The sequence below is a fragment of the Drosophila santomea genome, chromosome X, assembly GCF_016746245.2.
Source record: "Drosophila santomea strain STO CAGO 1482 chromosome X, Prin_Dsan_1.1, whole genome shotgun sequence".
In the NCBI taxonomy this organism is placed as follows: Eukaryota; Metazoa; Arthropoda; class Insecta; order Diptera; family Drosophilidae; genus Drosophila; species Drosophila santomea.
Genome location: NC_053021.2, coordinates 6,263,289 through 6,289,420, shown reverse-complemented (window position 1 = coordinate 6,289,420; position 26,132 = coordinate 6,263,289). Strand labels below are relative to the sequence as shown.

Below are 26,132 nucleotides of genomic sequence, written 5' to 3'. Positions count from 1 at the left end.
GTATGTAACAGGCAGAAGGAAGCGTTTCCGACTATATAAAGTATATATATTCTTGATCAGGATCAATAGCCGAGTCGATCTGGCCATGTCCGTCTGTCCGTCCGTCTGTCCGTCCGTCTGTCCGTCCGTCTGTCCGTCTGTCCGTCCGTATGAACGTCGAGATCTCAGGAACTACAAAAGCGAGAAAGTTGAGATTAAGCATACAGACTCCAGGGACATAGAAGCAGCGCAAGTTTGTCGATTCATATTGCCACGCCCACTCTAACGCCCACAAACCGCCCAAAACTGCCACGCCCACACTTTTGAAAAATGTTTTGAAATTTTTTAATTTTTGTATTAGTCTTGTAATTTTCTATCGATTTACCAAACAACTTTTTGCCACGCCCACTCTAACGCCCTCAAACCGCCCAAAGCTGCTACGCCCACACTTTTGAAAAATGTTTTCATATTTTGTCATTTTTATATTGGTCTTGTAAATTTCTATCGATTTGCCAAAAAACTTTCTGCCACGCCCACTATAACGCCTACAAACCGCCAAAAACTGCGTTTAAGACTCTCCTTCTCCCTTCCACTAGCTGAGTAACGGGTATCAGATAGTCGGGGAACTCGACTATAGCGTTCTCTCTTGTCTTAAATCTGTATTTATTTCACGGGACTTTCCTGCACTCCACGCCCCATTTCTTACCTTGTTCCGTCCGCTTCAGTTGGCTTTTCTTTTTTCTTTTCGCTGTTCGCTTTTTTCTTTTTTTTTCATTTTCCCCTGGGAGGTCGAGCAGTGTTCTTGTTGTTCTTGATGTTCTTGTTGTTGTTGTTGGTCTCGAGTGGCTCGATTTGTTTTCAAATTGAAATGGTAAAAAGATTGATGTAATTATTGCCACCCTTAAATGATGATGGGAGCGACAAATTCAATGAGTTCTCCTCGTACTCGTACTCCACACTCGATATTGTTGGCGCATTGTTGTATTTACATGTGTTTGTTTTACAAGAACTGTGAACTGAACATTTCCCCGCGTTCCTCGAGTTTTCTCCGCTCTCTCCACACTTCTTCACTTTTGTATCGCCTGGTTGCCCGCATCTACACAGCAAAAACCAACTAAAAACTTAGTGAATACCACAGAAAACCTACTGATAACCAACAAAAAATCTACTGAAAAGCAACTTAAAACCTACTGATAACTAACTTGAAACCCACTGAAAACCTACTTTAAACCTACTGAAAACTCCCATTGCTGAGTAGCTTGGGGATAGATTGCTTTCACCTGGGGGATGCATCCGGATGGCTGGACAAATGGATGGCAGGTATATCACACGGAAATCCCTTTAAACTCGGTGAAATTATTTGGCTCTGTGTACACATTTCCCACATTTCGAGTTTATTTCCATTTGTGTCCCCTCGCAACGCTTCCTTCCCTTTTTTCGCTGCTGTGCCGCCGGCCTTATTATCTTTTGTAAAACGAGTTCTTTAAACCCAAAAAAAAACAGAATTCAAGACACGTCAAATTGATTTTCATCTATTTCATTTGCAACACGATGAAAAGTAAGGCGACGAGTTACAGGCAAGCGTGGTGCTGGAGGTAGCACACCCAACCATACCATCCCATACCATACCATTCCATACCATACCATACCATACCATCTCAAACCATACAATACCATCCTATAACTTCCCGATTTACCATCCAGCTCTGGTTTGCATGGCGCCCAAGCCAGTGGGCGGGGTCATGGGGCCATGGAATCAATTAGCGCGATAAGGGAAACTGGCGAACAGCTAGCTATAGCTTGTTATCTTGGCTAAAACCAAAGGATTATTGTGATTAGCCCTGTGTCACTCCAGTACATATATATATGAGCACTTCTACGCCAGGATGTTACCGATTCGGTTGACTGTATTCCGTTTTTGGTGTCTACTGAGTCACCTTCACTTGCTCCCTAGTGCCATTTCGCTGGGTTTTCTTGCTCAACGCCATGTCCTTTGGGCTGTGAGGTACAGTGAGGCTTGGCTGGGTTTTCATTGTGATTTTTTGGGGATTTTTGGGGTTATTGAAACTTCTGGCTTATCAGCATTGTGCATTGAGTAGCACTTCTTTGCAGGCAGTCCTTACTGTAGCTTGTACTGTTCTTGGCTTTATGGCCATTCCTCGCCTTCTTGTTGCCTTCTTGTTGCGCCTCTTGATGTGGCTGTTGCTTTTGGTTTTCGGTTTGGGTTTGGGTTTTTGCTGCCTTGAACGTGCGAACGAAAGATTTTGGTGGCAACTCCCATGACAACTTGTTGTTGGCCTTAGTCTGCCAACATTACACACACGCCATGTGTGTGTGTGTGTGAGTGTGTATGCATTGCGAGGTTGGTGTTTTTGTTCTCATCTTTCAGCTGTTCAAAGATTGTTAAATATCAAAGGCGAACCTCAACGGGGAACTCTGTTTTCCTTGTTTCCTATTGAAGATAAAGCTGAATTTGTTTACTTATCCGTCTGGCGGTTGGGGAAAAGACACATGCACATCTCTTGAGGATGAGGATGAGGATACGGATGTCGATTTGGAACCTGGCGGGTGTTTGCGTGTTTGGTGGCTCCACCCCCTTTTGCTGGTGGGTGGGGGGGGGGGGGGGGTGAAATGAAAAAGAGAAGGGAAAACCAAAGAAAGTGGAGCTGCGAAGGGCACAATGGCAGGCAGCCTCTAATTGGTAATGCTTTCTTTGGTAACCCAATCCGCGTTGACCATTATTATTTGCAATTTTTATCTGGGGTCGGTAAATCAACGAGTCAAATGGCTTTTTAGCCAGCAGCGAAATGGGACACTGCCAAGTGTTGCAAGGATGTGAAAATCGAAGTTTCACCATATGGCTAACCCAATACTGGACTCCTTGGTCCCTTTGGACTCGGTTGCCTCTCTCTCGTTCCTCTCGTGCTTCTTGCCATTTCCTTATCGTCATACGGGCATCATCATCATTCATGCGACGATGAGACCCAAACTTTTCCCTGGAGTCCTAAAAACGAGCGCCTTATCGGTGGCACGCCCACATGCGGCAAAGGCAAAAACACATTTCAATTGCTTGAAAAGGATTTGCTTGCGATGTCCTGTGTATGTAATTAATTCCTGAGCCCAACTCCCAATGTAATCAGAGGTATACTTTTGGATCTATAGCTGCTGATTCTACATCCAAGAAACTGAGTGTGTGTATGAGTATGTGTGTGTGTGTGTGGAAAGGGAGAGAAACCAGTAAAGGGAATGGAAAATGGTTACGTTTTGGGAAAAGGCAGGTGTGCGGCATAGAGATTCGAGTGAACTATGCTCAGGACCCTGTTCTCATCCATCTCACCTTTGTGATGTTCTTGTCTCGCACTTTCCCTAACTGAAATCTTCAGTAAGTTAAACATAATTGAGTGGCATTCGAGTTTGGCGACTAAAACTTCACGCAATTTCATAGCCGTAACGCAAACTTTGAACTTTCCCCAATGGGGCAAGTCGCTTTCTTCGCAACTTTCGGCACTTCCTTTTCCTTTTGGCGGGGACTTACTTGCCGAATGCTTAATATTTGATGGAAACTAATTGTTTTCCGGCTAAAGATCACAAGCGGGTGTTGCTGGCAGATTCAAGTCATTTAAAGCACATTTAAGGCACTTTTCCAGCAGATTTAAAGTAGATTTTAAGCAGATTTTAAGCATATTTAAAGCAGATTTAAATCACATTTGCCTACTTGGAACAAATCAAGATCCTTCATTGGCCCAATCGCGACCGCTGAGTGAGTATCTCAGTGTTTCCAGAGCCAGTCTAGTGGCAGATGGTTCATCGAATTACAGAAGTTCGTTGGTATTTAGTAATGAACCTTTAATAGCGAGCCAAAAGGACGCTGAACGCATAGCCTGCACATAAATCGAATTGCCCGGAGGTTCGGCGGAGACGGGGGGAGTCGGGGGTTGAAGCGATACATAATCGGTACGTGGTGGAGGTGGAGTAGACTAGGTGGGGGGAGGTTTACAAGTACACAGGGCGCCCCTATACGAACAGACGACACAGACACAGACCCATACACAGACACACACACAGACACACACACTGACTACGGATGAAGGGTGCCCCGTGTGAGGGGGAGGAGGGCGGAGGGCATGGAACAGACGTTGCAGGTCTCGTTTCCAAGTTTCAGTTTCTGCAGGAAGAGAGATACAAACAAAGCCGGTCAGCCGGCGCACACAGATACAAAAAAACGCACACAGATACAAACGCACACAGCGAAGAGCCCTTTTGCCATTTGCTGCTCTTTCCGTTGCCTTAAAGAGCACGAACACAAGCGCAACTCTGCAGCATTTGCTCTCGTCTCGTGGAAAATGAGCCACGAATGAGTGACGAAACTTTTCACCAGAGGAGTGCCTTTGCGAAAATCCCAGCACTACGCACTTTTTTACACTTTCTTATCCAATTTCTTGCCCACTTTCTGCCCACTTTTTACCCACTTTCTTACACACTTCTTACCCACTTCTTACCCACTTTCTTGCCCACTTCCACCCAATCAGGGATTTCGAAGCTGTTGACCCTGTGCGGCTACTGAACTGCCCCCCATCCATCCACAAAACCAAAATCGAGGGGCCAAGGATCTGATTTGCCCCAAAGCCAAGCGATGTGGGAGCCAACTGATGGGGGTAAGTGACCTGATTTGTGGACACTTTAATGCCTTTTATTGTGTCGGCCAATAAATATGGCCCATGGTAAAAAGAATGCTATTTGTGGAGCACGAATGAGGACATGCTTATGAGCAATGAAATGCCTTCAATAAAACATGAGGTAGTTTAAACTTTGGGGGTAAATCAACAACACGGTGCTCATCTTGAACAAGCGAGCTGCAATCACTTCATTAAAAGTTTATGTGATTTGAATTATGATAATTGAAACCACGAGGTGTTACCAAACGACCAATCAAAATGAAAAAAAAATCCCTGCCACCCCTTAACGTGCAACCCCTAAAGTTTTGTTGGATTTTTGAGGTGTGTTTGTGTGACAACTCGTGAAATAATTTATTTACACCTAAGCGTTAAATAACATATGTACAGCTCATGGACTACGGACTACGGGGAGTCGTAGTCGACCTCGCCAGTCCGGGAATCCGTGTCCTCAAAGCGACCCATGTCCGCCTTGAACAGGATGCGATTAATGTGAAACTGGACTGTGTTCCTCGTGCGGGTGGAGTATTTGCTCAATTTATTGCCGAGATAGCGGAGGAAGTAGTCCTCGTCCCCGCCAGAATTCGGAGCAGCAGCAGATAGCGCTCGAGCTGTAGACTTGGCATTGGATTCTGTGGTAGTAGTAGTATTAGTGGTCTTCGTGGCCACAGTTACGTTGACTGCCTCCAGTGCCTCCAGATCCGCGGAGTTTGTCCACTGATACTCCTCATCGGGTATCTCCGATTTGCCAATGAAAACGTTCTCAAACTGACTGTCTGTGGCGTTGCTCTTGTTGTTTCCGTTTCCGTTTCCGCTCCCATTCCCAGTCTCTTCATCGTCCACCATCGCCTTGGTTTTCATGGCATTGTGCTGGGCTCCATCATCCTGCAAGAGAATCTCTACTTAGTTAGTTAGCTGTATATTTGGAGTTTCAGCTAGCGGAAGCTCTAAATTTGAATAGATTGCGAACTAGGTTTTGTGTGCGCACCTTGGAAATGTAAGTCTTCTTTCGTGTCGCTGGATATGGACACTTAGAGGCCTGTACCTTCTTTGCGGGAATGGATGCATCTTTGTTGGCTTGCTGCTGGGCGAGTGCTGCACGGATTGCTCGTTTCTCGTCGAGCACACTGTCGTAGGCATCCTCATGCTTGCGTTTCAGGTGCCGCATCAGATTCTCGGAGTGGCGACCTGCCATGTCGAAGTGGCACCTCTTGCAGGTGCTTTTCCGCGTCCGCTCGCTGTAGACGAAGTGCTTGGACACCGGATTCGTGTACTTCTTCGACATTGTTCCGGACTACGGACAACTGCGGTTTAGCTCTTGGTTACGGAGTGCACCGTACTCGAGTTACGGCTGCTGGTTACTAACTCACATTCTCGAACCCGCTCTAGACACAGTCAACGTAAAATCCAGAGAGCGTAGAAGCGGTTCGGAGAGGAGCGGTTTGAAGAGAAGCGGTTCGGAGAGAAGCGATTCGGAGAGAAGCGGTTGGGAGCGGAGCGATTCGGAGAGGAGCGGTTCAGGAAGCTAGACACCAGCCACAGTCAAATTAAAAACCGTTCTTTAAAGCAGAGAGCGTAAGGAGCGGTTCAGAGATCTAGAAACCAGCCATTCTCCGAACCAGAAAGAGCGTGAAAACCGTTCGGAGAGGAGCGGTTCAGAGAACCACCATCGACTGCGAATGCGGTTTCACGGACAAACTTACCGATACGCCGAACCGGTCGCAAGCGGTTCTTTTCGGTTATTCCCCGTTCTTGATAATGATTTGATGGTAGCACTTAGAGTGCGCGGTTCAACAGCTGAGAGCGGTACGTTATTACACTGAAAACAACACACAGTTCCATGTTCAGTAGCCAGCATGTACTCGTATATATGTACATATGTATGCATGTTTTGAATAATCATTTTTAGCACTCAGCGAGACTCTGGGGTTAACATTGGCGTGGCTGTGGAAAAGCAAAAAGCCAAAGGCAAAAAGAAACCGAAACCGAAAAACACATGCAAAAAGTAATTTTCAACTGCAGTGTGCGAGGGAGAGGGGCCGAGCGAGATAGAAAGAGAGGGGGCGAGTGCGTGTTCCACAGCTGCCGGAGATGCAATATTTAACCCTTGTTACTTGCGCTGCGAGTGGCGGTCTGCTGGTTATTACTGCTGTTTTAGTTACAAAAATTTGATCATACAGTTTCACAATGGAAATGTTTGAGAAACATCCAAACTCTGGCAAAGTTTGCTAATTGCTGTTAGTAAACGCCAGTTGAACGTCCACTGTGAGTTTGAGTTTATATCTGATTGCTAAGGAGAGCTGAGATACTTATACTTAACTCTCGGATAGATGGTTTTGCCCAAATTCGAAAAAAAGGATATACATGCATTACATGATTATCCCTGCCAGCCGAATAGCAGCATGCATGACAAAGGGATGTGTATTTCCATCTATTCTTAACAAATACCAGCTTTATGGGGTTAACTTACGGCGGCACTTTATGTGCGTGTTTTGTGTGCCAAAGTTTTATTTGCTTTCGAATGGAGAAAGGGAGCAAGGGAGGAAGGAAGAGCTTCATGCGGGATCTCTGGAATTGACTCGATATTTTTATTTCAACACATACTGGCAACTGTGGGACAGCAGTTTTGCAACCACTTGAGGCAAGTAGAGTTAATTTTTTAGTGAAAAACTTCATAGGTTTGCTGTGTATGCAGGTGGCGAGTTTGCATTTCCTGCTAGGTGTTTGTTATGCCCAAAAAGTTGGTAAATATGAATGCAAAGCATATGCTTTTTGTGATATTTATTTTGCTTGGGTTCGTGTGCGTTTTGATTCTGGTCTGGAGTTCATAGCGAAATTTGTCAGCTTTAGCTGGAGATAGCACAATTTGTCTAGTTTTCAAAATTCATACTACTTGGCAGCACTTGAAAAAAATGGTCACACTGCGCTTCCTGGCTCCTCGCCGGATTGTCGACTATTGTCGTCGTCTGCTGAGCACGGATTTGGTCACCGCACTCCGTCCGTTCTACCAGGCCATTCAGACGGACAGCCTCGCTCACAATCCGGCGGAGAAGCGGGTCAACGAAGAGTCACTGCGTCTGCTCTGCTCCCATCTGGAATCCCTGAGTGGCGCGACGGGCAGTTGTCTTCCGCCCGATGGCCATCTGGAGTTCTACATACCCACGGGTTCGGGTTCGGGTTCGGATTCGGGGTCGCAGGAGGCCGGCGGTCAGGTGGTGGTTAGTCGACTGGTGAGGGTGCAGGTGGACCGGAATTTGCTGGATCCCAGGGCGGTGATTAGGCAGATTCTGAGCTCCTGTAAGCTGCTGCCGATGGACAAGGAGCAGGAACAAGTGAAGCGGGTAACGAGACAGTGATGCCAGAATATTTCTTATTTGTTAGATTTGGTAGTGATTCTAAACTATAAACGATGGCAAACAAATCGATTTCCCCGCAGGGTCAGGATATGGAAAAGGAGCTCGGAAAAGTGCTGCGAAAGGAGCCGGTGAGGGAACGGGTGCGACCGCCACAGGCGCCAGTGCAAAAGAACTTGAGTGCGCTGAGGGAGCTGTTCAGGGATGCCCAGAGGGAGCACTCCCTGGAAACGTGGATGCGCCAGGCACTGGCACGTTCCCAGGCCTCGGAAGTCACCACGCTGCGCAGCAAAATCGAGGCCGTTGAAGGCGCCTTGGTGCAGCAGCTGGGCATTCGCGGCACCCGCTACGATTGTGGCTGCAACATGGAGCGCTACCACGACTGCCTCACCACCCTCCAGGGCTTGGCCGAGGATCCCAAGGTCGGCAAGGTCACCGGACAGCTGGGAGCGCTGCGTAACCGGTTTGTGGTCTTTGCACCGTACACTGGCATTAGCTTGGCGGGCGATGTGATGCTCTTCTCGGGGGACTCGCCCTCGGGTTGGCTGGCCTTCCTCGCCGAGATGCGCCTGCACGAGGAGCAACTGCGTCTGGTGCCGCTGTACGAGAAGGCCCTGTCCGCCGTGCTGCTGGGCATCCGGATAGAGAGGCGTCGGGTGCCGGACTGTCCGGGCTGTGAGGCCCGTGCCTATGCGGGCAGTTTGAGGCGCGTGATCCGGGCGGTCAGCGAGCACCTGAAGCTGGAGGAGAGTGTGCAGGAGCTGCCGCCATCGCTGCAGGACCATCAGCTGGCCATTGTGCCCGACAGCGATGCACCGAAGGTTAGCCAAACCGGTCTCTTCTTGGCGCCCGCCTCCTGCTCCGGAAACGATCTGGTGAAGTTCATATGCCGCAACCTGGACGTGGCCAGTGGGCGGTTCAGTCGCTATCGCAGGGACATCCAGGTGGAGCGGCAATTGTGGCGACAGTGCCAGGAGGAGTTGGGCCTGCAGCGACTCAGCAAGGACGACTCCGTGACGCCGGACAAAATGGTCGTGGCCATACGGCATTTGCTTCAGAGTGGCATCAAATCCTGTCGCGGCCTCAGTCTGCACATCACTAACTATTGGTCAGTGCCCACCGATGGCATCGTCTGCATTCCCTGGGACTTTATGTCCCGCGACAAGTAGCGATTCCTGTTGCGTTGTGCCACTTAAATTGCCTCAATTGGTAGATAAATTGATAAGTTTTTGGCTTAATGCTTGAATGTTCAACGTGGCATCATGGCTTTTTATTTCTGCTTTAGTCTAATCTTATCCAAGCCCCTTTGATGATTGATTGAAATGGTTTATTTATTATTTCGCTTGATCCTGTTCCTTTGATTGTTCCTCAGTGTCCTGCTGTCTTGCTGTCTTTCTGCATTGTTTCTGAGTCAGCTGAAATCATTCTTTATTCAGGTAATTTTTATTGTGTGCCTTTCGGTTTGGGTTGATATTTTGCTACATTAAGCTTCAGCTTCAGTTTCAGCTTCCCAGCTGAATTTCTTTCTTGGTTCATTACACTGCTTCGGCTTTTTGGGCTTTTTGGGCAAACTAAATGCATAAATAGACGGACATTCTGCTGGAAGGGCACACACAGGACACAGAACACAGGACTCAACCAAAGTTCGCAACTCTTGCCTGGCCGACTGGCATTTTCCTGTACTTCTGGGGTTGAACGTGTCCCTGTACGACTTCTGTTGACACTACCCATTCACCCAGCCATCGCATCCCTGCAGTTAGAGAAATGAGTTAGAGAATGCTGATTATCCTGATTGCCAGGATAGCATTTCACAAAAAAAGCGCTGTTTTAGTAGTATTTAAGCGTTAAGTTGGTCAGCTAGAACTTAATTTGCCTAATTATTTTCATTGCTGTGAAAACTACAAGCAGTTTTTCTCGTTCGCTTTCTGCTGCTGCGAGTTTTTCCCGGTGCATGACGACCCTTTGAGCTATGTTTTCCTTTGCAACCCCGGTCAAGGGGCCCCGCACCCTCCGTTTTCGCCACGTTGTGCGAAATTTCTGTAAGATTTAGCTAATGTTCCATGGCTTCGCTCCATCAATGTCGAGAGATGGGGATGGGGATGGAACTCCAGACCTAAGCATGGCGAAGTTTGTCTGGTGTCGTTTATCCTTCCTGGGCATCCCATCCTCCCCACCCATTTCAGGCCCTCTCGATTTCCAGACGTTGTCATCCACCTCCGCCGACCCACATTGTCCGTTGCGTGTCCGTTGTGCCGAGAGTCCTTGTCCGTTTCCGTTTCCATGTGCTATAAGCCATGAGTTATAACTTTCAAAAATCAAGGTACTTGCCAAATATAAACACATACTTACACCGTTTCCGGTTGAGCAACTATTTGAATTCCCTCACAGAATATTCCCCCAGAACTTTAATTCCCAGTGTTGTAGTCGCAATCAAGTAGTCCATGGATTAGTTAAATCCAACTGCCAAAGTAGCAGTTGCTCCAGTAGCTCTAGCTCAGTTATATTTCTGTTCGCACCCAGAGCACACAACCCAGTACTAGTACATATATATAGTTTTCACAACGTATTTCTATATCCATTAGCAAACATTCAAATTGCACGGCTCTACACACGTTTTCTTTCGCTTTCTTCAGTTTTGTTCAAGATCCGATTCGATGGCCAAGGCTAAGATACATCAGTGGGTGGGTCAACTCCGTGACGTTGGCAAAGTCCTGCGCTGGAACTCTGCCTTAGTAGACAAAGCCAGTTGGGTTCTGTCCAGGATTCAGGTGAGTGCTGTTCCGTCTATATGTTTCACCCAGCTATGGTGGCCACTGAAGAATTCGCGTTCCATTTACAAGACGAGATTCCCTTAGAAATCATATCCCACGCAGAGCGTCAAGAAGCCATTACCCTTGCCCCTGCCATCGTCCAAGTGCCCTTCGTCCAATGCCACTGAAGCCTCAAATTCCAATACCAAAAGTAGTGATCCTCAGCTGGGCGATCCAATGATTCCAAGTATCGAAACAACCAAGACTGCGCCCCCCAAAAATGGCTTTATCAGCCGAGCTCTCTACTACCGCAGATTCTACGTGAGGCGTTGAAGGACTTGTGGCCCATTCTAAAATGGATGAATTGAAAGTCGAAATTGAAAGTCTTACTCTTTTATACACGGGACTCGTACTGATCTTATTAACCGAATAGCCTTGAAACCGGTTGTGTACAAATTGTCCCAGCTATTTTCCAAATTATTTGCGGTTGCATTTGCCATTGTGAGCTTGCAAATCAATAAACATTTGTACTTTTTTTTTGTTACTAAATTTAAAATTCTCTAAAATCGGAGCAAGGATGTCGAGTTCTCATCTCATCCTTTTCGATTTTTTCTTTTCCTGGGCAAGCAAGACGAGCAATTGTCTCCATGGAGATTTCCAGCTGAAATGGGGTTAAGGGAGCTAAGAATGGGGGTTAAGGAGGACTAAGGGGGTTAAGAGATACTCACTGGCATGTGTGGTTGATTTGCACCATCATTAAAATCATCATCGTCAGCGTTTGTAATCTAATTTGCAGTCATCTCATCACCATTTGACCCCATATTCCGCTTGCGAGTGTCCTTTGCGAAACTTTTCAATTGAAATGGGGTGGCCAATGGCCATTCACCATTCAACATTCGCCATTCGAAGGGTGTGTGCTTGCTGAATGACCCAAACTCGAAGGCCCAAAGCCCTAACTCAAAGCCATGGCAACCACTTCAGAGTGTCACACTCACTCTGAATGGATTTCGCCCACAATGGAGGCGTCTAATGAAGGGGGTGAATGGGTTCATCTGGGAAAATGCCCAAAATTGGAGCGCAAAATGAGGAAATGCGTTGTGAATCCATTTCACAAACTAAGTAGTAGTGCTTACTAAACTTTAGAGATCCGCGCTCATTTCGAATTTCTTTTATTGTACAGAATTGAGTTAGTGTATAGTTAAATTAGTAATATATACTTAGTATACTCTAGGGAAGACTGCTGCTGCTTGGCGCTTCGTATCTTAGGGGTTACGAATGATGTGTGGAGTGGTGTAGAGTGGCTTGCAGTTGAGGGGGGTGGGGTGAGGGGGTTGGGGATGGAGCTCAGATGCTACATCATCCTTTGCAGTACTGCAGCAGCTCCCTGTAGGTGCAGCCACCCGGTTTGCAGCACAAATCGGTCACATTCGGCATGTCGCGCTTCCTGCGCTTCCCAAAACTGTTGGCTGCGGAGATTCATAGAGTTAGTTAGAGGTTTGCGTATCAAAGGTCAAAGGTTGAGGTTCGACGGGGTATTGACTTACGAAAAACATCGCCGAGTGCCACCGTGCCGCCCACGCATATCTTCTGTATCACATCGCTGAGCCCAGTGGAGCACATCGTGCGTCTCTGCTCGTATTCCGCGGGTGGGACTGTACCACCCGCCACCTGTGGCACCCAACTGCTGATCAGCGCCGCCACAGCGAGCACGGTGGTGAGGACTAGCAGGACTTTGGTGGTCGCCACTTCGGGAATCATCTGCAAGAGTTGCAAACACAGATTGTTAGATTGTTTGATTGTTAGATTGCATCGCTTGTTTTTGATGTTATCCTTGTGATGAAATCTACTGTGCTTATGATGGGTACCTACTCCTCCTGTAGCCTCCAAAGGACACAGCTTCTGGGAAGCAAGGAGCCTGTTGCCTGATAGCTCCCCACCCTCTTCCGCCTCGCACACGCGTCTTGGGATCTCTTGGCTGCCTGCCTTATCAGCATCCGCGCTCAAATATTATTGTATTTTCCATTCCATTCGATTTGATTCCATTCGATTCGTTTCGATTCTGTTATTGTTTGTGTCTGGGCTCTGGCCAGGAAATATATTTACATAAACTTCAGTGTTTAAAAATAACCCACCGATTTGCCGCCTTGCTGGGCTCCCCACCACTTATCATTTGGAACATGAGTTCTTTTTATACACAATCAGAGACTCGAAGTGACTCGAATGGGGGGAGGGTTGGTGAGAGGGAGGGGGAGGGGGGGTCATATGCCCCATGTGGCTTGTGTTTCTGTTTTTGTTATTGTTTGCTTTTATGACTCTCCTTTGGAAACTCGGTTTGCAACCACACTCTATATATAGTATGTGGTTCAATGTTTTTCCGTTTTTCCACTTCTGTCGCTTTCGTTTTCACAGCGATATACAAGTATGTACATATATATAAATAGTATATATATATATAAATAGATGTATGTTATAAATGTCGCACAGCGCTTGGCTGATTTTTGGTTGGTTGGCTTGTTTGTTTGTTTGTTTTCATTTCCTTGGAAAGAAGCGAAGCGATCCCGGCTCGCATTTTGTTTCTATCGTGATAAGAATCGTGGAATCATGGAATCGTGGAATCGTGAAGAGGTTAAGGCTGTCTTTGTGTCAATCTAGCGATTGGATGGATGGTTCAAGGAGCTTGTGTTCTTACACTTACACTTCTCACATCCTTGAAGGGCTACACTTTGATTTAACAATAGATCTTCGGGGCTTTCATGTAAAATGCGTTATGTTCTTGATTGGAAAAACAAGCGTGATAAGAAAGTTCTCGTCTTATTCTGTTGTCCTAACTTTGAACTTGGTTCTACGATAAAAATCAAATCAACTTACGTTTGCATGCCGTTTGATCCTTGTGTGTGCAGTGTTTCAATCAGTTTCCTCAGTAGTCCTCGATATCGAATGACTAGGATGCTTAGCTTATGATATTTGGATTTGGTTTTGGTTTTGTTTGATTTCGTGGGTTGTATATAGTGCTTATATAGTGTGTGTGTTTTTAGTTTAGTTTCGTGTATTTTGTGTCTCTGTTATCTTCTGTTTCGGCTTCCTTTCCTTTGCTGTCTTTAGAGTTTCTATCGGATTATCACTTGCTTAAGGAACTTTCTTTTTTGCTAATTTGCAGATTTTCTTTTACGATCACACAGTTTCAAAATCACAATCAATTGACGAAAAAAACAAAACAATGCGACTAAAAATAAGGGTTAACTATCTTTTCAGGTTTTCGGTATTTTTCTTTTTTGTTTTCTAGGTTTTCTGGTGGGATTCGTTTGGGTTTTAAGGTTTCTGGGCGTTTTTACGTGCAAAAAAAAAAAAAAACAAAAGTATTGGCGAATTGATAAATATCCGTTAGTTTGGCGATTGAAGATCGTTCAATGTCCTTTGGAAATCGTTTGGCGTTCAGAGTGCGGAAAATAGAGCAAGTGGTTGTTAACTTCTGCTGAGGCTGCTGCGTTTTCTGCTGCTGCTGCGTCCGCCAGTTGTTGTTGCATCGCGTGAAGTATTGTGGCAGGAACAGAAGAGTGCGGGTATATGTCACGGGCCGCAGGAGAAGGAGTGAGTGAGTGAGTGACTGCGTGTGTGAGTGAGTGTGTGTGTGTGTGTGAGTGAGAGGGCAGTCGACGGAGTATGCGAATTGTAGCGGTATTCCGCTGACGTTGCGACTGGCTTGGAATTGAAAACGCTTTTGGAAGCTGGCCGCTTGGCTGCTGGAACGTAAAGCTGCCGTTTTCTTCGGAGTATCTCGTATTCCTATCTGCCGCCGCGATCTCCCCCTTCTTCCTCTTGCCACTGCCACTGCCACTGTCTCTTTCGCTCTCACTGTGCGCTCAAGTGCCGCTGGGCCGGCGCTCTCTGCACGTCCTTAGCGCTGTCTCTTTCTCCGGGAGAGAGTAGAATCCGAGTCCGAATCCGAATCCGAGTACAAATCCGAATAGGAATCCGAATTCGAGTCCGAATGCAACAGCTGTTCGAAACGCTCTCCAATTGTTTGCTGTTGTTTGCGCTTGTTTATTTTTAGACCACCAGCGAGGTCTATAATTAGATGGTGGGTGTCTTATCGCCACCTCCCTCCCTCGCCACTTTCTTCTTCCACTTTCTTGCACTTCCAGCCGCACTTCCAGTCGTCGAATCTTGCACTCTCCACGAACTCTACTCGCTCGTTGTTTTTGGATGGAAGGAAGAGCGTTCTTCGCACCGACTTTCTTCCGCTTTTCACGCTTTGCACGCTTTTCTCGCTTTTAATTGCACTCTTGGCGAATTCTTCGCTCGCTCGGAAGAACGTTCTTCGTTGTTTCACAGCCGAATTGGAAAAGAACCGTTGCCGCGACGCCAGCGCCAAACGAAGCCTCACTTTACGCGCGTGTGAGTGGGAAAGCAAGATGCAGCGAATGCGCAGCACGTGGACTGCAGGTGGAAGTGCGAGCGAGACGACGCACACTGGAAGCAAAGTCCAGTGTCTTGCGAAAAGGAAAACACAACAACAACAACAACAACAACAACAACAAAGAGACACTGTAAGCGCAAACAAATGCTTAAAATTAAACAATTTGCCGGCCATGACACATTCAATCAACTTTGGGTCACCGTGGGGCCGAGTGTTTGCGGGTGTGTGAGTGTGTGAGTGCGAGTGTGTGAGTGTGCGGGTGTGTGAGTGTGCGGGTGTGCGAGTGTTTGCGTGTTTGAGAGCATTAATACAGGCCAACGTCAGTACGCCGAACTTTTGTGGGTCAAGCTGTACGAGCAGCACTCCAGATCGCTTCTCCAAAGTAATACCCACAATCCCACTGCTTTGCCCCCCACATTTCTCCCCCCTGCACTAAATCCAAACTGGAATGGCTTCACCTTCGACTGAGTGGACAGTAGTAAACACACGTGGAGTAGCTGGCACTTCGGTCAGAGTTCAAATATGTATACATATGTATATGTATCGGCAATATCAGCACTATCAGCCTGTTCCTGTTTTCGCTAGAACGGCGAAATGTTTTGGGTTGTTGACATTTAGGGACCGCGATTAACATAAGACAATATCAGTCATTGGTCATTGGTCATTGGTCAGTAAGGCAGATGTCGGATTGTCGCCGATTCGGGGAATCGAGGAAACGAGGCTCCAAAATATAGACCATAGTTCGGGTTAGGAATGTCGGACTGTATAACCGTACAATGGAATAATCATATTAATAAGATCGCCTTTGAACAAAGTACACACAAGCGCCGTATGTGTGCGTTTGTGTGCGTGTGTGGCAAATGCACACAGCAACAACCAAGCACAACAACAATAAATAGAGTGAATCCATCAGTGGAAAAGCAGCAACCAGTCCACGCTCCATATATGTATGTATGTATATGTGTACATATGTATGTATGCACTTGTTGATTTTCATTTTCCCTATTAACGCTACCGCTTCGTCAAAGCGACAAAGTTCACTCGCTTAGATGGCTCGAAACTACACACATTCATACATACATATGTACATAATATATGTACGTATTTCCACAACCCCCCTTGCCCCAAATAATTGACATTTGGCCAAAACGCTGATTGTTGTTGCTTGTGTATGCAAGTGGAATTACGATTTGAGAAAACTGCAAGTGAGGATTTCCCATTGGCAAATAGCAATTGATTGATATTCATCAATGTGGCAGGTAGGGTAGAGTACTGGAAGTACCCTATATACGACCGAATATACCCTGTAAGCGGGGTCTTGGGCTTGCTTTGGATTGGCTTGGCTTGCAGATAATGATTCGGCGATAAGCTTGTTGATGTTTTTGTTGCTGGAACTGCGACTGCCACTTCAACAGCACGAAGATGAAGAACGGAAGCCGATGGGGCAGCCCAAAAGGGGGCGGTACGGGTCAGTGGGCTGCGGGCGGCAGGGGGGCGGTACGTTGGGAACGCCCGTCTATCAGGGAAAAAGCCGTAAACAACGCCAACGTGAATTCGTCGTGATCTAGTTTCAATTCAAAATAAAAGATCCCTATTTTTAGCATTACTCTTGGCACTCCGACGGCGAAAACAACAACAGGGCGGTGGAGAAAGAGAGAGACACAGAGAGAGAGAGAGAGAGAGAGAGAGAGAGAGAGAGAGAGAGAGAGAGAGAGAGAGAGGGAGAGAGGGAGAGAAAGAGAGAGATGAGTAAGGCGAGAAAGAGACGGCGCAAAGTGATAGGGAAGGAGGCCCTGTGTGCTAAGTCATCGCCGTAGATAAGCCAAGACTGGCACACACTGCGAGAAATAATGCGTGCTTTGTACGCACATATATGTATCTATATATGTTTGCTAACAATCATAAACGATTTCAATCCTTTGGTCCTTTGAGCAAGCATGTCCTTTGCGCAAGCATGGAAGTGCACAAACTTTCATCATTTATGCTGCTGCCAAACGTGGGCCCTGGACTTTCTCCGTGTGTAGGCATGCCATCTGTTGTTTTGGGGAGCGACTAGCGAGGGCGGCGATGGAAAATGGGCGGGCTGCTGTGGGCTGGATTGGATGCACGGGATTGGAGGATCAGCGATACGCAATACGCAATGTAGAGAGCGGGGCAGAGTCCAAGGTGGGCAGATCCACACGGATGGCGGCATGCCACGTCAGGGTAAACGCTTCGAATGGGCAGGATGCGCTTGTTTTGGCTTGGAAAACCCGCTGGTGAATCATGACCACCAAAGGGACAGTGCAATTAACTCAGCAGCAATTCGATGGGTAATAGTACTTACTACGTTATGGACAGGTGAGCGACCGGCACTTTGGATAAACCAATCTCCAGAGTGAGCTGCTGCGATAGCAGAAGAGTAGAAGAGCGGCCCCTTGGTTTTTTCCTCTAGCCAGTGGTGCAGATAAGCCGCAAGTGGTGGGTGGGGAATGGGGGGCGCCTCCCACTACAAGCAGCACCCCCAGTCCCCAGATCCCCCAATCCCGCACTTCCCACGCGGCAGCGAATATTGTTTACTTGTGCTAAAATTGGATCTCCATTGATTGACATCTGCGATCGGGCGTCAACGCCAAGACATCGCGAATCTATAGCTCCCAGCTCCCAGTTCGTAGATCGCAGCACGAAGCTGTTGCTCAGACGCAGATTATTGACCCAGAAGCGTGGAGGAGGTTTGTTGTTGATACCAAAAGCCTAGACATCGGCGACAACAGTCTGTGGCAATCATAGTATACAACGGGCAAGAGAAACAAGTGCAAATAAATAATAACAATTCAAAGCGATTCAAAGCCCATTCTAGCGAACTGAACTTTGCTGCTTAAGTTCCATCGAACTGCCTCTAATGCGAAATTCCTCAATGGAGAGGAGAAATTCCTCCGTAAAATGCAATGCAATGTAACATTTCCCAACGATTTCACAATGTTTCGCCAAACTCCAGTAATGATCTAGAATGCATTGTTGATGAAGAGAATTTAACTAATTTCCCTTTCAAAGTCGGAAAAAGTTACCACTTCGCTTACTGAGACTGAGTAATTTAAAGCTATCTATAAATGATTCATAAATGAATAATGAAAACTTGTATCCGCAAGGAGCTGAGTTACAAACTTGGCAACACACCTTTGCATATTTGATGTCCATTTCAATTCGCACTTAAATATTCAAGAATCTGTTAGTATTTTTTCCTAATTTTTTTTTTGCATTGGGGTGCTGGGTGGCAAAAAAACAGCTCACGAAATTATCGCCCGATGTCAATAAACTGTCGCCGACGACCCCAAAAAAAGCAACAACAAACGCATGCTGCGGTGTTGGTTGCTGCTGTGGGTGGTGGGTGGCAAAGTGGGTGGTGGAGTGGGTAGCAAAGAGGGTTGGTTGTTTGGGATGAAGAGCGAAGAGCAACAATCGAGAGTGGCAGCCACCAGCGGGCATAGACATACATTTGTTGGGCGTAGTTCTGGTTGGGCGGTTGGTTTTTGCCAGCTGCCAATGAACTGCAATCGGCTGGGCGGCCTCAAGGTCAACGCATGGCACACAGAACTCTCTGGTTCTCTGGCTCTGTGGTTCAAGGAGTGCTGAACTTTGGATGTGAACCCTGCGAAACGGCGTGAAAGCAAAGGGGGACCTTGAACTCGGCCAACACCGAAAGTGGACAATCAACTAGGGTCTTCATCAAGTGATTTCCTTAATTCAGTCTCAGTCCAAAAAGTTCATAAATTTCTAAATTTATAAACTGAGCTCACTCAACGTGAGGCTGTGGACACCCAAATAAATAATGAGTTAAATCACGAGGTAGGGCATTTATCCGAATTTGCGGACAAGTAGCAACATCGAATCGAAAACGATGGCATACTTTGAGGAATTCAAAATTCGCAAGTCTAGGGAATCGAAAACGATGAAAGGCACTACCGAGAGTATAAGCTGAAACTGTTTGTTTACGCGGCACTTCAAGGTTGGCTCGATTTCAGTTCATCCGTCAATGAAATAGGAACCACTGACCCACAAATCCCATCTCTAATCTGTTTTTCCCGGACTCCCGGACTCACTGACTCTCTGACTTCGTAACCGTCGTCGTATTCGTAATCTGCGGGGGTCGGCCATCTGGAGTCGGAAATCGGGGAGTTGGGGCGACGTCTACCATCCGTCTGGCCGGCTGGTGACCTTGAAAACCCCCATCCACCTCCCCCCCCCAGAAAGTGGCGAGCATACAGGGACTTTGCACCCATCAAAAATGGTGCGTTCCGATGAACTTTCACCCGAGCTTTTCCATTTCCCGTGAAACAGAAACCAGCGGGCAAATCACTTATACGACGCGTGGTCCCGACTTGTAAACAGAATCGAGTTTACTATATGCCAGACTTACTACACCGTCTATTTATATACATATATATATGTATTATATACATATTACGTTTGCACGCAAGTGTGCGATTAGGAGTGCGATTTCAAAATAAATCATTAACCGCATTTCAATCATTTTCATCAATTAATCATTGACCAAAAAGCGAAACGTCAAATACATATGTATAAATAAATATATAATATATAGCATTATTGGAAAGAATCTACACTGACATCAATTCTGGCGACAATGCGATTCATATTAGCTGAGTGAAAACAATACTTGGTTGCTATCTGCTCCCATGATCTTGTCATTTCGAAACGCACTGTTTGCCATGCATATTTTATATAATTATGCGAATTCAGATTGTAAACAATTTTACAAATAGTCGCAATAACAATTAAGAAAAACAGAAAAACGATTTTCGGGAAAAATTAAAAAATCATCATCAAAAATTGCAAAAAATGTATAAAAAATAAATATTTTTTTGAAAACACAGTTTGAAACAGAAAAACGATTTTTAGCAAAAATTCGATATTTACGATTGGTATTTTCGGTATAACTTGGCTAAAAATGGTCAAAAAGTTAAAATAATTACATTTTTTGTACTTCTAATTACCAATACTAACGAACCAAATCACTTTTTTACCGACTTTGTTAAAATAATTTTTGGCATTTTTTGTGACATCATCAAAATTTGGAAAAAAATGTGAAAATTTTTTATTTTTTTCTGAAAACACAGTTCGATTGGAAATTTAATAACGAACTCAACGAGGTGTTACATTCCATATTCGGACCAATATTTTGAATGCTGTGATAAAAATATAGTCGCAAAAAACAGGAAAACGATTTTCGGCCAATATTCAAAGATCATCATCAAAATTTGGAAAAAATGTGAAAAAAAATTTTATTTTTTTCTAAAAACACAGTTTGATTGGAAATTTAATTACGAGCTCAACGAGGTATGCCATTCCATATTCGGACCAATATTTCGAATGTTCTGATCAAAATAACAGAAAAGCGGTAATTGGCAAAAAATTATCATCAAAATTTGGAAAAAATGTGAAAAAAATAATATTTTTTTCTGACAACACAGTTCGATTGGAAATTTTATAACGAACTCAACGAGGTATGACATTCCATATTCGGATCAATATTTCGATTAGAACCGAACGGCCAGTTCTATGGTGATCCTAAGTGAATTGCCATTTCACGGAGATAGAAGGAGCACAAGGGTATCGGAGTGACCCGGTTCCAATCATTCAATCTTGCAATCTGTTCGATTTCCTCCCACGTGGCCGTTAATTTACAATTTACAATAATTATAATTAATCTAAATTAGTTGTTGTTCGCATCTGTTGATTTCTCTATCGGGGTTCATCAAAGCATCTGGGGAACTCAACTTATCAGCAAAGCCACCACAGCAATTCCGAAACCTATCTTGATGTAATAGGCACAATCTTGTAATATTTCCAGCGACCACAAGTGACCTTTAATTCAAATTTTGCGCCAAGGAGCGCCATCTATTGGCGATTTGCTGGCACCAACTGCCATTGTCAGGGCTGTCACTTGGTTCGAACACATCGCGGTGTCAGCATCGATATTTCTGTCAACTCCACCGCCTTCACCTGTAAATATTTAGTTGATTAATGTGTTTATATATCCACGCCAAAAACGTATTAACTTGTTGCCGCCCGTATAATCGGGATTATTACTAAGCCGAAAAGCAAAAAGCTGAAGACAAATAAACACTTAGCTGTGACACAAACCTCCCGTCGCTGAGCACCTGATACTCGTTATCGTTTATCGATTAACCTAGCCGAATCACGCCTCCTGATAACGATTAAACAAAAAGTCGAAATGTAGTAAAACTCGCGGAAAGTAAATAAATTGTTATAACCACAGTGAGATAAAGAGCGGCCAGCTTAGTGGCGAAACAATTGCAATTGCTGGGCAGCCAACGACGGTGCCGGCTGGTCTGGGATTTATCGGATGATTGGCAGCTCCTTTGGAAAATCCTCAAGTTCAGCTGCTTCTGCACACACTGACCTTCATTATACATACATACCGTACATACGAGCACTTTGTGTGTGTCCGTGTGTGTGTGTGTGTGAGTGAGTGTGTGCGTGCGCCAGCAAGTGTGTGGGTGCACTGAAAAAAGGTTGGAAAGGATACAAGCGAGAAATCTGTGAGAAGCCGGAATATTGCAACCCGCAGCATCGGAGGAGGAGCACGCAAAAAAACAGAAAGGTGATTAAAAGTCAAGGACGACATGATGCCCTCCGCCCACAGAAGTGGATGTGGATGTGGGTGGCTCACCCATTAAAACTCCACTAAAACGCAAGCGCAGGAGTTTTTCCTTCAAGAAGTCAAGGCTTCTTCGTTTTCGGGGTCATGGTCACAGTCACAGCATCATATCATATACCATAGTATATAGGATAAAGCAACACCATGTCCAGCGAGTCCTCCACCGAAGGCGACAGCGATCTATACGATCCTTTGGCCGAGGAGCTGCACAACGTCCAGTTGGTCAAGCATGTGACCCGCGAGAATATCGACGCCCTGAATGCCAAGTTTGCCAACCTGCAGGAGCCACCAGCCATGTACTTAATAGGTGAGTTGAACACTACCTGGGTTCTTGGAAATCCCTCGCACGCCCACCCATAAGCTATTTATAAAGTACCCCACTATAGCTGCATATGTGACATATGTATATATGTATGTATCTCACGACTTGACTTGATTCTTATCGCACAGAATATCAGGAGTTGACCTCCAAGCTCCACGAACTGGAGGCCAAGGAGCAGGAGCTAATGGAGCGACTGAATTCGCAGGACCAGCAGGAGCAGCAGGAGGACTCCTCCTTGGTCGAGCGGTTTAAGGAGCAACCCCACTATCAAAATCAAACGCAAATCCTGCAGCAACAACGGCAATTGGCGCGAGTCCATCACGGCAACGATCTAACCGATAGCTTGGGCTCCCAGCCGGGTAGCCAATGTGGAACTTTGACCCGTCAGCCGAAGATCCTTTTGCGAGCCCACCTGCCCAATCAACAGCGCACCTCAGTGGAGGTAATTTCAGGAGTTCGATTATGTGATGCCCTCATGAAGGCCCTAAAACTCCGACAACTAACGCCGGATATGTGCGAAGTAAGCACAACTCATTCCGGTAGACATATCATACCCTGGCACACGGACATCGGCACTCTGCATGTGGAGGAGATCTTTGTCAGGCTGCTGGACAAGTTCCCCATTAGGACGCACATCAAGCACCAGATCATACGGAAGACCTTCTTCTCGTTGGTGTTCTGTGAGGGCTGTCGCCGGCTTCTGTTCACTGGGTTCTACTGCAGCCAGTGTAACTTCCGATTCCATCAGAGATGTGCCAACAGAGTGCCCATGCTGTGCCAGCCCTTTCCCATGGATAGCTATTATCAGCTACTGCTGGCCGAGAATCCGGATAATGGCGTTGGTTTCCCCGGCAGAGGCACTGCTGTCCGGTTCAATATGAGCAGCCGCAGTCGCAGTCGGCGGTGCAGCAGCAGCGGCAGCAGCAGCAGCTCAAAGCCCCCGTCTTCATCCTCTGGAAATCATCGACAGGGTCGTCCGCCAAGGATCAGCCAGGATGATCGATCCAATTCTGCGCCAAATGTGTGCATTAACAACATTCGATCGGTCACCAGCGAAGTGCAGCGCAGTTTGATAATGCAGGCCAGGCCTCCATTGCCAGTGAGTCTGAAAATTTACCGTTTATAATCCTTTTCATTGGCTTAACATATGCTTGCATCTCTTACAGCATCCGTGCACAGATCACTCCAACTCCACGCAAGCGTCGCCCACGAGCACTCTGAAACATAATCGTCCCAGGGCCAGATCCGCCGATGAGAGCAACAAGAATCTGCTTTTAAGGGACGCCAAAAGCTCTGAGGAAAACTGGGTAAGCTAGATGGCCAGTGTTGTCACATATTTACATAAATAATCAAAAATGCTCTATTCCTGCAGAATATTCTGGCGGAGGAGATTCTAATTGGGCCACGCATCGGATCGGGATCGTTTGGAACCGTTTATCGCGCTCATTGGCACGGTCCCGTGGCCGTAAAGACACTCAACGTGAAGACACCGAGTCCCGCCCAGTTGCAGGCTTTCAAGAACGAGGTGGCCATGCTGAAGAAGACGCGCCACTGCAATATCCTCCTCTTTATGGGGTGTGTGTCCAAACCTTCTCTGGCGATTGTGACCCAGTGGTGCGAGGGAAGCAGTCTCTACAAGCACGTCCATGTCAGCGAAACCAAGTTCAAGTTGAACACGCTCATCGATATCGGACGCCAGGTGGCCCAGGGCATGGATTACCTGCATGCCAAGAACATCATTCACAGGTGAGTTTCTGTATTATTGTATTATATATATAACTATATATTTGGTATCTTTCAGAGACCTTAAGTCAAACAACATCTTCTTGCACGAAGATCTCTCCGTGAAGATAGGCGACTTCGGATTGGCCACCGCGAAAACTCGATGGTCGGGCGAAAAGCAGGCCAATCAGCCCACGGGCAGTATTTTATGGATGGCTCCGGAGGTGATTCGTATGCAGGAGCTGAATCCCTACTCCTTCCAATCGGATGTTTATGCCTTTGGTATCGTGATGTACGAACTTTTGGCGGAGTGTTTGCCCTACGGTCATATTAGCAACAAGGATCAGATCCTTTTTATGGTGGGACGAGGACTGCTGCGCCCTGATATGAGTCAAGTGCGCTCGGATGCGCCGCAGGCATTGAAGCGCTTGGCCGAGGACTGCATTAAGTATACGCCCAAGGATCGACCGCTCTTTAGGCCGCTGCTCAATATGCTGGAGAATATGCTGCGCACTTTGCCCAAAATTCATCGCAGTGCCAGTGAACCGAACTTGACGCAATCGCAGCTCCAGAACGATGAGTTTCTGTATCTGCCCAGCCCGAAAACGCCAGTGAACTTTAACAACTTTCAGTTCTTTGGCAGCGCTGGAAATATTTAGACAGCGACCTGTACCTGTACTTATATCCTGCGTGATCAACGTGATCCTATTTCTATATATTTTTGCTTTCGTTGTCCCTCTGTACATAAGCGATTCGCGAATGGGACGGCTTTGGTTGCCCACCAAAGTGAAAGAGAGAGAGAGAGAGGAAGAGAGAGAGAGATGGGTTGCCTGCCGACCCGGAAGCGAAACTTGCTTCTTTCCTTGGAACTGACAAAGTGCATTTCTGTTACCACAAAACGACTACAAACTGTAAACTAAACTGCAACGCCCATGTGTACATAACTGCATCATAACTTATATACGTTAGGCAAAACTACTGAAACTAAACTAAACTAAACTAGCTGATCGCAATTACATTATACACATTATACTTATACTACAAAAGAAGATGTTGTTTCTGGAGTTGAGGAGTGAAGGTGTGCAGCACAATCAAGAAAATTCCACTCAGGTATTATTTGTTCTTACTACTTTTTAGTTTATCGTTTTAAATTGGTCTTATTTTCACATTTGAAACTTACTTATTTCAAATTTATTGGATCAAAATGTATTCTTTAAGTTTGACTATGGACGAAACTAAGGCTTGCGTCTCCAAGGACAAAGAGAGCAGATTTCCACGACTACATATAATGTATTATTTATGTATTTTATATATTTTATGTATTTTATTATGTATTATCTTTACAATGGGTCTTAAGTTTCTTTTTAAGTTATGCTACCGCCCTATCTTCACAAACAGCCGTGTACTTCGTGGTATTTTCAATCAGAAACACAACTGATTCAGTTGGTTTAACTTTATTCATTTAGCAACAGAATGGCGTGATCCGGAGGATCCTAAACATATCTGCTCGCGATGGCAAGGACCTTGGTGTAATCGGCTCCCTTGGCCAGTGTCTTCTCCTTGAGGATGGTACGCAGGATCGTTGGAATGGGCACATGGATACGTGTGCCCAGCGGACTACCGTTATCATCGATGAGCACCAGGTTGTTGCTATCAAATTTGGGCTGTTTGGGCTTCTGATTCTGCTTCAGTCCCACGAGGATGCCCTTCTTCATTTGGCCCTTGATGGCCACCAGCACCTTGTCGCCGATCAAGCCGACTCCGCGTTTGTTGTACACATGAATGCACCTCGGCGGACGTCCCTCGGCCATCGCCTTCTTTCCCAAATCACTGTTGTCCACCACCCGTAACCGGGCCAATTTCCGGATTTCCCAGCACGCCGGCGTCGTGTGAATCAACTCCTGTCTTTGCTGGCCGCCCAAGGCGCTCGCCACTGGCTGGGCCATCTGTCTAACTGTCTTCAGGATGCGGAGCGCCATTGTTCGCAGGTACTTGTTAGTTTCAAATACGTATTTAATTCATGAAACTCAAGGGAAGCACAACAAAAGTAAATTATACAATTTTTTCTACTAGTTCAGCGACAGCGTTGCCATATCGCACAGCAAATCATATGGTGCGCCACAGCACAGTTATCGATGTTACGGCCTAACAGTGGCTAACAGAGCACGCAGCTGTTAACAGAGCGGACTATTTAAACATCACTGTTAAAAGGCAAGTTTTTATAAATTGTTATA

General features: G+C 46.1%; 6 protein-coding genes across 10 annotated transcripts in view; 3 read left to right on the top strand and 3 right to left on the bottom strand.

Annotated features, from left to right (window-relative positions):
* The window catches only part of LOC120456850, a 28,857-nt gene extending 17,553 nt beyond the window's left edge, over positions 1-11,304 (top strand). The window contains exons 1-3 of one of the 3 annotated variants that reach the window (XM_039643908.2): positions 10,474-10,544; positions 10,639-10,773; positions 10,879-11,304. In XM_039643908.2, coding sequence (XP_039499842.1) covers positions 10,660-10,773; positions 10,879-11,088 — 324 coding nt within the window. In that variant the 5' untranslated portion in view covers positions 10,474-10,544; positions 10,639-10,659 and the 3' untranslated portion in view covers positions 11,089-11,304. Of the gene's footprint in view, positions 1-10,473; positions 10,774-10,860 lie in introns of those variants that run through there. The other 2 variants (XM_039643907.1, XR_005616872.1) reach the window with 2 other exon arrangements.
* Positions 4,971-6,033, bottom strand: LOC120456846. Of its 3 annotated transcripts, none has more exons than XM_039643902.2 (2): positions 5,698-6,033; positions 4,971-5,537 (listed from the first exon to the last, which is right to left on the bottom strand). In XM_039643902.2, exons 1-2 carry the CDS (start codon positions 5,935-5,937, stop codon positions 5,058-5,060), a joined length of 720 nt encoding a protein of 239 aa, XP_039499836.1. In that variant the 5' UTR covers positions 5,938-6,033; the 3' UTR covers positions 4,971-5,057. The 3 variants fall into 3 exon arrangements, with proteins under 3 accessions (XP_039499836.1, XP_039499837.1, XP_039499835.1); XM_039643903.1 differs by having other exon boundaries at positions 4,971-5,551; positions 5,641-5,747; XM_039643901.1 differs by having other exon boundaries at positions 4,973-5,537; positions 5,641-6,030.
* LOC120456843 (T-cell activation inhibitor, mitochondrial) lies at positions 7,479-9,258 on the top strand. Its single transcript, XM_039643898.1, has 2 exons — positions 7,479-7,993; positions 8,089-9,258. Exons 1-2 carry the CDS (start codon positions 7,565-7,567, stop codon positions 9,172-9,174), a joined length of 1,515 nt encoding a protein of 504 aa, XP_039499832.1. The 5' UTR covers positions 7,479-7,564; the 3' UTR covers positions 9,175-9,258.
* A 584-nt stretch (positions 11,305-11,888) lies between the features above and the next one.
* LOC120456851 (probable insulin-like peptide 6) lies at positions 11,889-15,107 on the bottom strand. Its single transcript, XM_039643909.2, has 3 exons — positions 13,624-15,107; positions 12,300-12,513; positions 11,889-12,221 (listed from the first exon to the last, which is right to left on the bottom strand). Exons 2-3 carry the CDS (start codon positions 12,511-12,513, stop codon positions 12,112-12,114), a joined length of 324 nt encoding a protein of 107 aa, XP_039499843.1. The 5' UTR covers positions 13,624-15,107; the 3' UTR covers positions 11,889-12,111.
* Positions 15,108-21,074: 5,967 nt separating this feature from the next.
* LOC120456842 (raf homolog serine/threonine-protein kinase Raf) lies at positions 21,075-24,944 on the top strand. Its single transcript, XM_039643897.2, has 5 exons — positions 21,075-22,161; positions 22,305-23,275; positions 23,343-23,483; positions 23,549-23,922; positions 23,978-24,944. Exons 1-5 carry the CDS (start codon positions 21,999-22,001, stop codon positions 24,555-24,557), a joined length of 2,229 nt encoding a protein of 742 aa, XP_039499831.1. The 5' UTR covers positions 21,075-21,998; the 3' UTR covers positions 24,558-24,944.
* Positions 24,945-25,304: 360 nt separating this feature from the next.
* Positions 25,305-25,965, bottom strand: LOC120456848 (39S ribosomal protein L14, mitochondrial). The gene has a single exon (XM_039643904.1). The coding sequence runs from the start codon at positions 25,875-25,877 to the stop codon at positions 25,392-25,394; it is 486 nt and encodes a 161-aa protein (XP_039499838.1). The 5' UTR covers positions 25,878-25,965; the 3' UTR covers positions 25,305-25,391.
* Between the last annotated feature and the right edge of the window lie 167 nt (positions 25,966-26,132).